The sequence below is a fragment of the Passer montanus genome, unplaced genomic scaffold (genome assembly GCF_014805655.1).
Source record: "Passer montanus isolate IOZ18808 unplaced genomic scaffold, ASM1480565v1 scaffold33, whole genome shotgun sequence".
Lineage (NCBI taxonomy): Eukaryota > Metazoa > Chordata > Aves > Passeriformes > Passeridae > Passer > Passer montanus.
The window spans coordinates 8,940,079-8,955,793 of NW_024368041.1; the positions used below are offsets into that span (position 1 = coordinate 8,940,079).

At 38.1% G+C, this 15,715-nt stretch overlaps 1 protein-coding gene across 4 annotated transcripts; it reads right to left on the reverse strand.

Annotated features, from left to right (window-relative positions):
- Positions 1-729: 729 nt before the first annotated feature.
- Positions 730-15,212, reverse strand: TMEM71 (transmembrane protein 71). Of its 4 annotated transcripts, XM_039715521.1 has the most exons (10): positions 15,097-15,212; positions 10,056-10,113; positions 8,727-8,936; positions 7,765-7,934; positions 7,102-7,281; positions 6,504-6,579; positions 5,953-6,002; positions 5,684-5,756; positions 4,480-4,506; positions 730-3,239 (listed from the first exon to the last, which is right to left on the reverse strand). In XM_039715521.1, coding segments are annotated over exons 1-9 (915 nt in total). In that variant the 5' UTR covers positions 15,194-15,212; the 3' UTR covers positions 730-3,239; positions 4,480-4,505. The 4 variants fall into 4 exon arrangements, 2 of the variants coding, with proteins under 2 accessions (XP_039571455.1, XP_039571456.1); XR_005628190.1 differs by having other exon boundaries at positions 5,684-6,002; XR_005628191.1 differs by lacking the exon at positions 15,097-15,212 and adding an exon at positions 13,184-13,445 and having other exon boundaries at positions 5,684-6,002.
- Positions 15,213-15,715: the final 503 nt, after the last annotated feature.

The window sequence follows — 15,715 nt, forward strand, 5'->3', positions numbered from 1 at the left end:
TAAGGGCAGGGACATCAAACAACAACTACCATCATGGGCAAAACTGATTCACTTTGGGGAAACTAATTTACCTTTTTGCCAATTAAACAGAGTAGGATAGAGAGACATAATGACAAATCTAAATCCACTCTCCTTTTATTTCCCCATTCTTCCCAGCTCAACTTCACTCCAAACCCTTGTAGCTCTATGTCCTGAGTTAAGCCACAGTTTGTTTTAATCTGTATGTACATAGATCCTGTTAGACATATTTAGTTCAGCTGCAGGACTTCTTCTTCAAGCAGGTAACTTCTCACTTGTGATGAGCACAAAAGTAGAATTCTCTGTACACCAGTGACTGAAAAGCTCTCAGAATGTGTTTGATTTTCTCTTGTGAGGAACACGGTATTTTGTGACTCAGGGCTAAATTATTCAGGAAGAGAGTAAGCAGCACTTTGGAGCATGTGTTTGCAACACACTGGTCCTCACCTGGTGGTCTGGCACACACAGGGCAAAGCTAGGTGCTGAAGCATGTTATTTGCTGTGTTCTTTATTTTCACACAGTTTCTGGGTTTTTTTCTTTTTTAAAATATGTACCAAGAGTTTTCAGCAGCACAAGCCTGAAATCCTATCATGAAGCAATGTACATGCCAGAGACAATGTAAGGAAGCACATTACAAACAGGACATTGGACATTGGCAGGAAGAACAAGTCACCTCTGGCATGCCTGTCCTGAAGAAACTCAGTTTACCATTTAGTTTAATACATTACAACTTTATTTGCTACATGTGTAAAACAATGCAATATGTTTTTCTATGCAATGACAAAAATAAGCTTTATAGCATTATTATTACAATTACTAATACAGAAGTATTTTGAACATGGCTTGACTTTGTCCATACATTCAATCATGTAAGGTGCTCCAACCCCAGAAAACTGATATCCATGAACAAAGCTGTTGAAATGCTGCAGCTCAGAGTCTCAGCTGGTGTAAATCAGCTGATTGATACCCACTCAGAATTTAAACCTATGTATTTTTATTTATTTCATATTGAATTACTGTTTTTTTTCAAATACTGTTTTTTATTTTATTTTTCTATGGTGCTAGGTAATGTAGTCACCAGTACAAAACAAGGCTTTATGTTTGCACTAAAGTACCAAAAAACCCTCCCGCAAAGAGCACACAATCTGCAGGGCAGGACATGTACTGACAAATAAGAAATTCACTGAAATATATGCAGTTTCTAACAGTAACAATCTTCATTACTGAAAAACACTCTCAAACACAAGCAGAAATGAGAACAGGAACAATTTTACTGATATAGAAATGCCAGAGAAAAGGGGAAAAAAAACCAGCGTGAGAAACCATAAAAAAAGAAACAATATAAATGAAGTAACAGTTTTGCTTGGTGTATATAGAAACGTGCAGAGAGGTTTATAAAATAGTGCAGCCAATTCATAAAAATGTACATAAAGAGCAGATTTTGCAGACCTGGACTAAGTGGTCATAACCTGTATTCTGTACCGTGTAGTTTATTCCACATAACTTAAATAAAAGATTTTAATTTTTTTTATGGTTTGGCTTCTGTGAGTAATGTTTTCAGGATAATTACAAACCAGACTTGCTCACAGATCAGGAACATTAAAAATTAGGGAATGGCATCAATATTATCATCTCCCACATAAACATTCCCCCTATAAAGCAGTACCTGATATATACTCAGGAATTACCCTGAAACTCAGCTGAACACAGCTGAAGTAAGAGAGAATAAGACAAGGTGTAATGATAAATATCATATATATTTAAAAAGCAATAAATTTTATTAAAAAATGCATAGGGGGTATAAATTTACATCTCATCACTTCTATTTGATTCTTTTCTCTAAATAAGGTGCTATATTAAAGGGAAGTAAATGTTTAATCACTGGGGACAAAAAAATCCCAAAAATTCTAGGGTTTTTTTTCTCTGTTAGTATATGTGTAAGTTAATCACTAATCAATAAGTGGTTTTACTGTGAGAGAATTATATTCCACAGTTATCCTAGGCTTGATACTGTAGTTACCAGAAGCTGCAGATACTCACTACCTCTGAAACTCTGGATTTACATACTTAGGTTGGAAATTTTTTTTCAGTTTTTCATCAGAAAAATCCTGGCTTCAATCTTTTATCTGACAGGAAAAAACATGATTGTGCCTCTTTTCAGAGAAAAAAGATGAAGCATGTTTTTGTGTCCATAGGAATATACAGAAGGGAACTCCCAAAGACAACCAGTCTGGTAACTGACTAGGACGTTGTTAATTCAACACACACAATTCAAATTTCAGGGAAGGCAGATCTTAATAGATCCTGAGCATTTTATTTTTAGCCCTTCAACTCCAATTGAGAAATTGTCCCAGGAGTTCTCTCATTCCAGATGAGAACAATTCTAATTTACAGTTTGTATTTATTAATAGACAGATTATAGGAATTTATTGTAAAGTTGGTTTTTTTTTCTATCTCAATCAGATTTTTCTTTGATAGTTTACAGTGAACTAATGAGTTGATGGTGAACTCTTCTGGTTTTCAGAATAATTGCTTTGATGACTGCAGGGTAATTACAGTCTTAGACTTTTCTCTCAGAATGGGATTTAAATTCTCAGATTATTATTTCAAGAGATTATTTAAATACTAAAAAACTTTACAATCCTTTATTTTAAAAATATTTTAGTAATGGACTTTTTACAATAGGAATAAAATACCAAACAAAATATTTACATGTTTTACATAGTGATATTTACTCTCAGTTGTCTCTGTACTTTTAAATAAAGAAGAGGAATTATTTAACACTTACAATATTATTCAAGTGCATTAACTACAAGCAAATATGAGGATGAGTATTATAAAGACTGTTTTAGTTCCATAATATATCAGTTATCACATTTACTCAGCCACTATCCAAATCCATTATCTTTGATGCATGTTGTAACAAGAAATTAATATATAAAATATGGGATTACATCATTTTTATAAAAAAAATATTTCACGGGAATTACAAAACACTTTTAATATTATCAAGATAAAATACTACAGATATAGCACTTCTTTGTATGATTTCTTCCAGGTAGTCACCAAGAACTAAGGCCTTACATTTGAACAGAATAAAAATAAAGCTGAAATTCATTATGTTTTGGAGGAAGAATGCTATCAAATCTGGGGTTTTTTTGTCCACAGGAACATGTAACCATGGCCATAAGGAGGTATCCAGGAGTTCAGTGCTGAAGAGCTGATGAAAATAAATTGGAGGAGGAGGAGGAAAAATGAAAACTGTTATTGAACTAATTTCAAAATGCACAGAAGTAACAACTCTGCTTTTAAGTTTATACAAAGTGCAAGAGACAAGCATGTTTTTAACTGTGGAAGGTCCTGTCTTGCAGTAACCTGTGTCAATCTGTGTTTAGTTTAGTTCTGCCACACAACAAGTGCCAAGTTCTCTACTCCATCCTGTTGGACCTGCTTTGGTTAACACTGACAGTGGCTTTCAAAACCAGAGTGAGCTTTCAAGCTCTGGTGTTTCAGCCCTTGCATAAACAGTTCCACTGACTTTAAGAAGTGCCATAGGTGGTGCCCCCAGCTTGGCACGCTGTGAGTAGGACATTTTTGTCACCATAGGCAAAGTGATCAAATGCCTGCACTCCTTTCTAAAATGCTTTGTTCTCAGGATTAACAGCCTCCTTCTAAGAGCTGAAAGAAAGGTTTTCCAGGTTGTATCTGCAGCTGTGCAGATGCCTTTAGATCTCAGAAGCTGAACTGCACTCAACCAGGAAACTGATGAAGAAGGCTGTTCTATCCCTACTACAAGGAACACAAACTGGGCACAGCTCCACTTGGTTCCTTCTTTTCATTTTTAACTGTACAAAGTAAAGACATAAAGGAAATAACAGAGCCAGGACTGGGATGACCAACTCCAAGTACAAATAAATCAGTGCTCTTCTTTTAAGGGTTTGAGCTGCAGCAAAGCTTAGAAATGCTTGTTAAACAGAAACTGGAGTGTGAGGGTGAGGAAAGAGAATAGGGAAGAGAAGAATGTCTAAGTGTTTTTCAGATATTCTGGACCAATTCAAGTTAATGCTGCTTCACTGCTTCAGTGGAATGCAACCAGCTCAGAGCAGCACAGCACCTGGTCCCGCTGTTCAGTTCACACTTGGGAAATGGATGACTTGTTTTGCTTGTTACTGAAAAAACATGTTTTCTCTGGGCTGAAGCACAGCAATTGTTAACAGCTTACGCTATTTATACAGTGCTGCCAGACAACAGAAAGAAAATTTACAATCCAAATGCAATAAAAAAGGAGTTGTAGACATCAAAGTGGAGTAATTTGCAGTGAAAACTGGCAAGGGTCCTGTAGCTAAACCTTCTTTTAATAAAAAGTCTATGGAACCTTTCTGGTATGTTTGGATCCTATTCTGTAGTAGGACTCATCCCCAAAAATATTGAATTCTTTCTAAATTTAAACATGTACTCACCAATTGTTCTTTATTTCTTACTATTTTCTGTAGGGAAAAAAAGAATACATTTTTGTATGTCTTGATTTAAATCATAGTTTCTTATAAGTATTATACATTATCAGTAGGTCCTGTTTGGCAAATTCAGCTAAGCTGCAGGACTACTTGTTTGAGCAGGTGACTTCTCACTTGTGATGAGCATAAAAGAGGCATTCTCTGTATACCTGCTGCTGAGAAGCTCTCAGAGTGTGTTTTTCTCTTGTGAAGAACAGCTTTGTTATGACTCAGGGCTCAGCTATTCAGGAAGAGGGGAAGCAGCACTTTGGGGCATGTGCTTCAAGCACAATGGTCCTGACCTGATGGCTTTGGTAAAACCAAAGTTTTAGAGACTAGAGACATAGCAACAAACTGATACATCATCTGTCAAAAAGTGTGACTGTCATTGCACTAGGGCTGTCCAAGTTGTGCCTTGGTGTTTCTGACTTCCAGTGTACCCAATTCTAAGGCTGTCTGCCAGATTGTCTTGGTGCCCTTGGCATACACTGATCTCCTGAATCCTGACAGCTTCAAAAACAAAAAAGATCCTCCTGAGCTTCGCTTTCAGCCCACAAAAATTCAGATAAGCCCAAACTTTTTAGTCTTGGAAGCATTTTGTATTTTAGACATTTAGAATTTTGTGGTGCAAAAAAAGGTGAAAGAATGGTAATTCATAAATCCAGCACATCCATACTTGCTTTCAGCATGGAGGCCTATGTGTGAGCTAATGGTGCATTGGGTTAGAGAAGCCAAATTATATAAATCCTGTAGTCCCTGGGAGTTGGTGATATGACAAGCATCACAATTAGCTGGTTTTATTTTTCCAGTTTAAAAAAAATGGCTAGGTGTGGTGGCCTGGGTGTGGACTTCAGTGCAAGGCTTGAAAGTGCACCTCTGGAATCTTAAATTACAGTGCTTGGACTGTGTCTGCATCATGTTATGGCAGATTAGGTTTACCTCCCTTTTCTGCTACAACATTTAATGCACATTATGAAAAAGCAGGTTTTTGAATTAACAGAAAGTTTCTATGAATACAAATCAGTAACTGGAAAAGCCAACTGCTCTATCAGTAACTTAAGATCCCACCTTCTATCTTCTGACATGAAAACAACAGGAGGAATCTCCTTCCTCTTCTTATTATAAAATTTCTAAATTACTCTATTCATCACATGGCACTGGAACCACTTACCAAAACTTAGTTGTTTTGAAAAATGTATCAAGAGTGAAGAAAGATGACACAGTAGCATCTTGGGACAAAAGAATTGTGAAATTAAAATTAAAATTAAAATTAAATGCTGTAATGAATTGAAGGCTACATTTGTCCCCATTTGACCATATACTGCTCTTATTAGGATCAGAAAGACCCATGGATATACATTCAAGGAAAGAATTTGTTCCTCAGATGTGACTTAGTAAAAAAAAATAAATACATTGGAAATAAAGAAACTCTATACTTACAAACTAAAATCATCAGCAACAAAGTGGCAGACAGTCCTCCCAGAAAATATCTGAGAATGTAACAATACCCAGAAAGGTTAAAAAAAGCCAAGGGATGCATATTGGGTTAAAAGAGGTGAAACCTGGTGGGAGGAGGAGGAAGGATTCTTGCAGATGAACCCTCTGAACTCAGGTAGGTGAACTGTAATTTGAAACTTTAAATTACGTAAACTATTGAAGATAATCTCCCAGAAAGAAAGACCTCAGCATTCACACTGAGAAAAAACCCACTTAGAAAGACATGGATCCGTTCTGATTCTTCTCAGCCTGCCAAAACCCCTGTCAAAGCATACTTGGCAAAGTAGCTTTCATATCTGCATACATATTTCTTACTTTTGTGCATATCTATATAGCTGAGATATTTGCCTGCACTGACTATCATGTAAAAATATATTGTCACAGCAAGATACCTATAACTTTGAAAATGTGACCCTTGATTTAAGTTTTATTCACCATTTGAAATGAAGCAAGCACTTATGTGAGAAAAAGAAAATAAAAGAAATAAAAATTACCTTGTACACGCTGAAATGATTAAACACGTGATCAGTGCAACTATCTGAGAAATGACATTTTGCACTGTCCTGGATTCTAAAATAAAAATCAGGAAAATAATGGGTTTTAATGAAAGTAAATATTTTACAGGAGGTGTTTGCAAAGGCTACCTTCAGCCTTTGAGACCAGTCTCTTCAGTTGCTTTTAAAGAGAACTTGCCTGGAGTGATTCAAAGCAGAAACCTAATTTTCATGCTCTGGGTGTCTCTCAGGAGTCTTTTTCCCCCACAACTACAGAAACACTGTGCCCTCCATGCTCTCAGAAAACAAGCCTTTCTGCATAATTGCCTGTTTCAGTTTTTGCTCCCATGCCCTTTCCTCCATTTTCCTCTTCACTTCTTTTTTTTTTTTTTGCCTGAAAAATGTGTGAGGGAAAGATGTGAGCAGGGGGTAGTAATCAACTAAATACCAATTTAATAATTTTAATTTTTTTAATCATTCATTTAAAATATTTGTTTTAGTAAATAAATTCTATTCTGCAAGGGGTCAGACCTATATTTTTAATGTATTTTCACTTCACTCTAAAAATGAGGCATGCCGCAATAAGAACATAACATACCTGCATTGCTCCAGTTCTCTTTATTTGCATTTATCATAAATGAAGAGCAGGATTTTGAAGCACAAAATGGTTCCTCAAAATGAAGAAACTCATCATCTTTGGTGAGAAATGCTCCATGAGATGCTGGAATTTGCCTTTGTGACACATGGTTATTACATTCAGAAGAAAAGTCTGAATCACCTACAAGAAATGCACGCAAGAAGAGCTCTGAGACTTTGTATTAATGAATTTAGGAATTAATTACTGAATCACAGGAGAGGTTGCAAATTGTTATGGGTAGGGAATTGGTGGGTTCCAATGTATGCAGGAAGAAATGTGGAGAGTAAAGACAAAACTGCATAAAGCATAACAGATGAAGTTATTGAAAGAGCCAGGTGAAAGCAGACAGTGCCAGGTATTAATCACACCAGAAAAAAACATTCCTGGTGATGACTTTGCATTCAAATTCAGTCAAAAAATGACTTTTTGGCACAGAGGTTCTTTGCAGACTCATACTCAGTTTGAATGCCAGGAGCTCTATTTATCCCTTAGAATTCTGTAGTTCGTTCTATCCTTCACCTGCACACCTTGGCAGACAACACCTACATAACTTCCAGAAAGAAATATCCAATTCACACTAAACACAGTTGTATCTTGATTACCAGGTACCTGATCAGGGCTTACCAATATCATTGTGACTGGCTTCTAATTTTCTGCATCCATCAGGCCAAGGGTCCTCTACATGGGAGAAATCCATCCTGCTGGGAATGGTGGAGCTGAGCCATGAGCTGGAGGCACTGAGATTGAACAAGCTGTCAAGAGAGCGACGGATTTTCTTCCTTCGCCTGAATACACTAGAAAGAAAAGATGTGTTGCCAAGGAATAGAGCTAATTATTCTTGTTGAGCAGGGACAGAGCTCTAAAGCTTGCAGGAATGACATGAAAGAACCAGGTTCTGAGTGCTGCTCCCAGCCCTATTCTTGATCCTGGGCATGTCACCAGGAATGGCTGCTGCACATGACAACGTGTCAGGGAGCGTAGTAACAGCAGGGCTGAACGTGCTGTTGTGATACCAGGTACTGTGGTACCAAATGATACCACAGCTACTGCTCTCTGATAGTACTTTGAGTGCTACCTGTGATTTTCACTGCTGTATCCTATTTGGGGTAGTCTAAATCCATTGAATTCCAGGTTTTTTGAACTACATTTTACATACCTTTCTACATTGTTGTTCTTCTGAATCAGGAGATGTTTTTCCTTGAGTAAGAAATCCAGTAAGAATTTTTATTTATATATATGTGTGTGTGTTGTATACAAAGATTTTTTTTCTTAGTTCTTATCAGAGTAACCCCATTGGCAAAATGAGCTGTAACTCTCTCCTTTTCCGTTATTGGACGCAACTTCAATTATAGCAACAACTCTGCACTAAAGAGTTTTTAGGTAGTAAGATGTGACTGAAAATTGGGTAATTTCATTCACTGCACTCTCTAAAGCAATTGAGATGTTCCCAATCAGAAGTAATGCTGGTCTTATGCTGAGCAAAATGTAGACAGACACAAAGACACCTCCAGACACACCTCTAGAAAAGGCCAGAGATGTGGAGGCAGTCACCAACATGGAGTAAAATCTGCACATAGTTCACTTACCGAACTAAATTCTCTTTATATGTAACACTTGTGTGGGATGGTGTCAGTGTTATGTTGCCTTCTTCATCAGACAGAAAACTGTCTTCTGTCAAAACATAATAACCATTAGAAAGCAGTCGAGGGCTGCGGCGGCATGTAGGAAGGGAGCCTGTCAGAGGACTTGTGGAGCACCCATAGGCAGGATCATCATCCAAAAAGGCACAAGCACAACTGAAAAGGAGAAATGAAAGCCTCTAATTTAGAGAAGGTCTGGACAGAGCAAACCCATGATTTGATAGTAATGAATTTACATTTCAAGCTGATGGGGACTGGTAATGACATAGATTTAAAATAATTGATGTAATGATATTTCTCTGTACTAGGAGGTTTCAGCCAGCTGACGTGTGCATCACATGTTCCAGAGCTTCAGATTACAGGAGGGATACATGCCAGGGGAGCATTTCCTGAAGTATGGAGCCAGTTTGAGCTCAGAAGTGCTTGGTGTGTTTCTGTGGCAGTGCTCTTGGCCAAGGAGTCCTGCTGGACCTACATCGACCTGGAGCCATCAGAGGCATTCCAGTATCTGGCTTCTCTGAGTTCCTCTACATGGCAGAATCTGAGTCCCCCTAAGCCAGGCAGGATTTATTGCTTTTTTATAAACTAGCCATACTTGGTGATACATGACTTTTAATTCTCGCAAATCCTAGAATGCCATGCAGCTGGAACAACATGGGATAGAGCCCATTGTGATAGCTCCATCCAGCACTGAAACACAATTGGCTTTGGGATTAAGTACAGCACAGAAAAATATAGTCTCTAGTATTTAAAATAGAAGGGAGTACTGACAGAAGTGAAAGGATCTAAAAGTTGTAGACATTCTACTTAGTTTGACTAAAATTTAATTTATGGCTATACCTTTCCCCTTAACACCTATGAGTTCCAAATTGCCATGTAATGACATCTAGTTTGACTAAAATTTAATTTATGGCTATACCTTTCCCCTTGAGTTCCAAATTGCCATGTAATGACATAATGGAAAGAAAGGAAGACACTGGGTTGATTTAGTGTCTGACCTGTGTTTCAGTAAGAGGTTTAACTACCCCATATGGCATGTCACAGAGAGATACCATAATTTCAGTGTAGGGAAAAGCAGATGGAAGACAGATACTCCAAAACCCTGTGATTGCAAAGCCAGTGTTTCCAACCTCCACAGCAGTACTTCTGACTTCCATTTAGGGCAGTAATTAAATTATTATCAGCACTACATTTCTCAGTGGCCCAAAAGGACTGACATACAAAATCTATGCCAAAACAAAAATAAAATTAAGCAAGTGTAACTTTCCTTAATACCTTGGAAAAATATGTCTTGAGAGGCTGTGTCTATGCTCTTCATTAAGTGGTGTTGAACCTGCAAAGACAAAGGTGAAATAAGAAGGAATTGTTATCGTATTCACTGACAGGTAGCTTCTGCATACCAGAAAGATAATTTTTTAAGAAGTTACAAGTTAAAAGAAAATTAAGGCAAGAATTAGAGGAGACAAAACATATGAAGGAATTGGGGAAAGACTTAGTGATTATAGGAAACTCATCTCAACCAGGACAACACAGAATCAGAGCCAACAGAAATCAGATATTTGTACTCTGCCCAGATAACAGATTTGAGAGAAATGATTATGATGCAAATACAATAACTGCAGTAATTTTAAGGTGTTTTACCAGAAATCTGCTTCATGCCACAGCTAGAACCTGAACTGGCACTAGATACAGAGAAGAATGGAAAGGCCACCATTACCATGACATTATATTTTTCAGATGAAAATTGCAGACATAGCACAATGAGCACAGGGATTGCTACAGTGATAAATATTTGACAGTAGTATTGTGGCAGGAGACTAAGGAAATAGGATTTGTCTGGATTACAGTGGCTCAAGTGTGCAAAGCAGTGCTGGATGTTCCCACCTGGCAGAATCAATCTTACAAAACATGAGCAAGGCCTGTGCATAGGGAGAATTTATGTCTATTATTACATGAAAAGATAAAAGATATGATCTTTCCCTATATTACCTTGTCTCTCCTGCATCTTTAGAGCTTTAGACTTGCAACACTGTTAGTAAATGCCCATCCTTCACCTCTGAGAGGAGACAGGGCCAGGAGAATTTTATATTTTTACATTCAGTTATGAGCTGAGGCAAAAGAAGAAAAGCCATGAAGGTCAGGGTTTCCAGTTTGGTAATCTTGTTTAACCTCCTTGGGAGCTCAGTTGTCAGTCACAGACTGGGTGTGAAGGCTGACTCAGCCTTGGGACCAGGCAAGGTAACGAAAGAAGAGAAGCAAGAAGCAAAACATTCAGGGTATTTTTTATACATCAGTCCCATTAACCTGGTCCCATGCATACTGTTTCTCCTACCATTTTGAAAAATTAATCACTTTAACATGAGCAAGTTATGCTCTAATGGCAACAAAATAACTTGAGAAGGAGAAAATGGAAAGAATTTGGGGAAAAGTACAGAGAGATCAAGAAGCATCAATCAGAACTCACAGAGCAAGTTGTACAAACAATGGGACCAGTGTATTCCATAGTTTGACATCTATTAGAGCTTTTTTAACATACAACTACCTCCTGAAATAATTTCTCCTATTTTAGGCAAAATCATGATTCTTAAATGTGCAAAAAATCTTATACTCAAAACAAAGAAATGCATTCAAACTCTAGAAGAAAATACAGGAAGGACTCCAAAAGCAGTTTGTGGATCTGGATAGAAACTAAAACCAGCAAAATCCTAAGTCTTATCAGTCAAAAAAGATCCCTTCCATAAGGTATTTATTTTATTTAAAACTCTGACAAATTTATCCAAATTTATTTGCTCCTGGAGTTGATGCAACATGTGATGTTCCATACATCTCGAAAAGGACTGTTTCATACACCCTAGGGTAACAGGGAATGTAGATTATCTGTGGAAGAGTTTCAAAAGAAATGGAAGCATATTTTTTTACTTGTTTGAAAATCAGGATGTGTAAGATAGCATCAGCAATATAGAACAAATTATTCGTTATAATGTATTCTCACTTAGGCAAAAGTAACTGATTCTAGGGCAAATTTGTTTGAAAAGCATATATAGAAGTATGTGTCAGGATCAGTTATATCTGTCATAACTCTTTAATAATGTGAGGGTGAAACTTTCCAGCAACTGAAACCCACAGCACAGCTGTATTGCACGCAATTCTTTCAGTTATGATAATAAAGAGCAATGTCTAAAAAAGAATAACTTTTAGGAGTGGCAGCTTTCCTGTGGGGTGGTGCTTTCACTAGAAAGTGTTGACATACTGATCACAGTGGCAGAACAAACCACAGTCCTTCTGTTCCGCATTTGAATTCTCTCATAACTTTGCAAGGTATATCTCTGCAGGTTGTTTATTTGCCACCCTCCAGAGAAATAAAATTTAAGATAAAATGGAATATATTAATCTATTTCTGAAAGAAAGTGAGCAATTTACACATGCAGATATACTACTGGGGAGGCGAGGCATTTCCCTTTTTTCAAGAACAGTTAATAAGCAGCTGTAACTTGCTTTTAAACTATTTTAAGTAACGATAATATCAAGCTTCTGTGAACAGTCATGGAACAGGCAGTCCAACAGATTTTTTTGCTGCCCGTGATCATGAAAATTTTTGGCTCATGCATAATGAAGAGAGTTCATGAAAATAATTCAGTCAATGATGGAGAAAACATGGCAACATTATGTTGTAGACAATGCTGCACAGTGTTCTGCTTTCATTTAATATTCAGTCCTATTTCTGTGCTATTAATAGCGTGAGAAGCTATAGTAATGACATAACAAAGCTTCTCAACCACCACTGTACAATGGAGCAGTAGTATTGTATCTGTAATCCACGAAATGAGCCATCAACACAGCATGTCTAAACTATGGCATGAGAAAAAGGCAACAGCTCTATGAAATCTCACTAAAAGCGAATCTGAGGTGAATGTGGCAACATTTTTTGTCAAGAATCTAAATAAAAATGTAAGGCAACAACCCCCCCTTGGATTTCAAAACACACAAAAGTTCATGTTGTAATATAAACAAAAAGTCATTGTCCAAACCAATCAGTTTTAGCTACCTTTCCCTTCAAAAATCAAATTAGTGTTTAAGCCAATGATGCCTTCAGCATACAATCTAAATATTTACATTAGTACCTACCAAAATATAGTGCTAACTATTCAAACAGCTGAAACCCAGCCAACTAGTTTTATTCTGTTTAATCTACTAAACACAAGTGTCTACACAGAGTTTTATTTGTTCACACATATCAGCTATTTTTGACGAGCAGTTTTGTCTTTTCTCCCTGCAGGTAATGGTAGCAACGTTCACAATACCGCAAAACTTCCTGAAGAGCAGCACAGAAATGAATTCAAATCTTAGCTATTCCTCAGCTGACAAATATATTAAGAGATAAATAAGTCTAAAATCCTTCAAACCTGGAAAATCCATTTCACAATTAACACATGCGTGCAAAATTTGTCTCTTCATCAGCCCGAGAGCCCGTGGGACGGCTGGTGGAGGCTGGTCCTTGAGCAGCTTCCTGGGAGAGCTCAGCCCTGGCTCTTCGCAAGGGCAGGTCTAGCAAGTCCCCTGTTTCCTTTTGAAAACAGCCCGTGCAATCAGAGGCACAGAGCCTGAATGAGGTCATGTTTCCTGTAGAGTAGCCTCACATCAGAGGCATTCGTTCTGAAGAGCAGACCGAAGATAAAGATTAGCCCATGAACGCTCCTGCCGGCTGTTGTGAAAGAGAAGAACCTCTACAAATAACGTCTCGCTCCAAGGATCGTACAGAGAACAAAGACAGAACATTTTCTCATCAGTGACACAGAGTTTTGTTTCAGATTTGCTTTTCTACTTCACGCAGAAAACTTTTAAGTTGTGTATACAAATCATTCCATTTGTTGAAATACTTGTGAGCCTGACAGGCTTTGATGTAAGAAAATGATCCAGTTACCAAAAAAACCCCCACAATAACAATACATTTTGCAAAAGTGCTATTGTGTAGAAGATACATTTAGTCAGAGTTCAGAGCTACATTTCACAGCTGAAAACATTACTGCAAATATATGCCATGCAATGTTAATAAAAATTCCACAGAAAGGAGAAAGGAATAAAGCCATTTGTAAACACAGTCATTGTTGCATGCTAAATGTTTCATACTGTGTAAGGTATGCATTCATCATACCTTAAAGTATAAAAAATAAAGTCAAATCCACATAAGAGAAATGGAGCCTGAATAAGATATCCTGGCAATCAAAGGATTTGGCTACAGAACTATTATATACAAAAGTAATATAAATCAGCTGCTTGACACTGAATTGTACAGCCTTAGGGGGTAACACTTCGTCTCCAAATAGATAAAATGATCTAGTAGTTTTCTTTCCTGATGTCTGTATGTATCACTGACAAAAAAATGAAACCATAAATCTAGTAAAATATGATTGATTTTATGATAGTTTGTGGGTTTTTTCCCCCTTGGAGAAGGAAAAATACTTCCACTGATTGAAAGAATGTAAAAACCTCACCTCCCAGAAAAGGAAACAAAAATAGGAATTAGGCAATTAGGATGTTGCAAAAGATCTTCTGTTTGTGAGTTAAACTAAAATGAACATTTTATGATCCTTTGGGTCAAACATAAAAATAGGGACATAGTCCATCTTCACATCAGTTCTTTTAATTTAGTGGAATTATGTCAGTGAGGAAATTTAGTCCAGCACTATTTCCATGGATGCATGGGCTTCATCACAGCAGCATTTCCCTGGCCACCCTGCCTCTCTACAGGCAATGAATATAAATTCCCAATGATCTTTAAAACTAGGTCACTTACAGAAGAATTTCTGTACACACAGGAATTTACTCCTTGGGCATATTTTTGGTCTCTTTTCTTATTATTCTCAACAGAAAGAAGTTAATTCCAAGCTTGAACTGCTTTTCTGAAGGACATTGGCATTTCATGTTTGTCTATATAGTTAAAATATATTGTGTCTATATCATATTCAGGCTTGGAGGTGTTGTCTTTATAAATCACTGCTATTTGTATCTAAAACTCACTGTTCCACAGGCTTTTGATGCATAAACTTCATGCATTGGTGATTATTTTATAGGTGAATTGTTGACTATAGTTAATACACACACACAAGGGTTTATAAACAGCTTTTTGTTCTTCACTCTGTAGCTCCTCAAATTTCCTACTCCACCAACACACCCTATCTCAACAATAACCAGGTTTCCAATTTTACAAAATGAGTAGACCAACAAGCTTATTTGCAGTAGTTTTATGCCTGTGGCATGCATTACCAGTCAACCCACAAAAGGAAGGAAATTAGAAATTACGATACTAAATACCAACCATCTTTGTACACTTCTCCCAGGCTCACTCTGCTTTTGATGCAACAGATTGTGCAGGGTCTGACAGTCCAAGAGAGGTGGGGCTGGGGCAGCTCCATGCCTGGGGTCCCACCAGCATCGAGCCAGTACCCCTGGGAGGGACAAGCAGAGAGTGCATTTATAACCAGGTTACACACACAGCTGGCAACGCAGGCCACAGGCACAAACAGAGAGCACTGCCACAGCACCAAGAGCCGCATCCTTCTCTGGCTGAGCAGTGCAGTACTCTAGTGAGGATACACACACCTGTACGCATCCCTCCAGCAGCTGGGCTCAGGAGCTCTGCCTGCCCAGCAGCTGCCCCTGGGTCCCAGCCTCACCAGCTGCATGCACATGGACATTTGAGCCCCCAGCCCCACAGCCCAGCTGGGGGTGCAGACCATCACACACACAGGTACAGCTGGCTGGGATTGCCCAGGTCCTCAGCAGCCCACAGAGAGACCCCAGCCCATGTGTGCCACGCCCCAGGCAGCAGCTCCTCTCAATCCTGAGGTGCTCTGGCATTAACTCATCTGGGTGGGTTCCATGCCTGGCCACAAGGGCTGAGGCTCCTCTGGGACAGCCTGGGACAGGCCCAACAG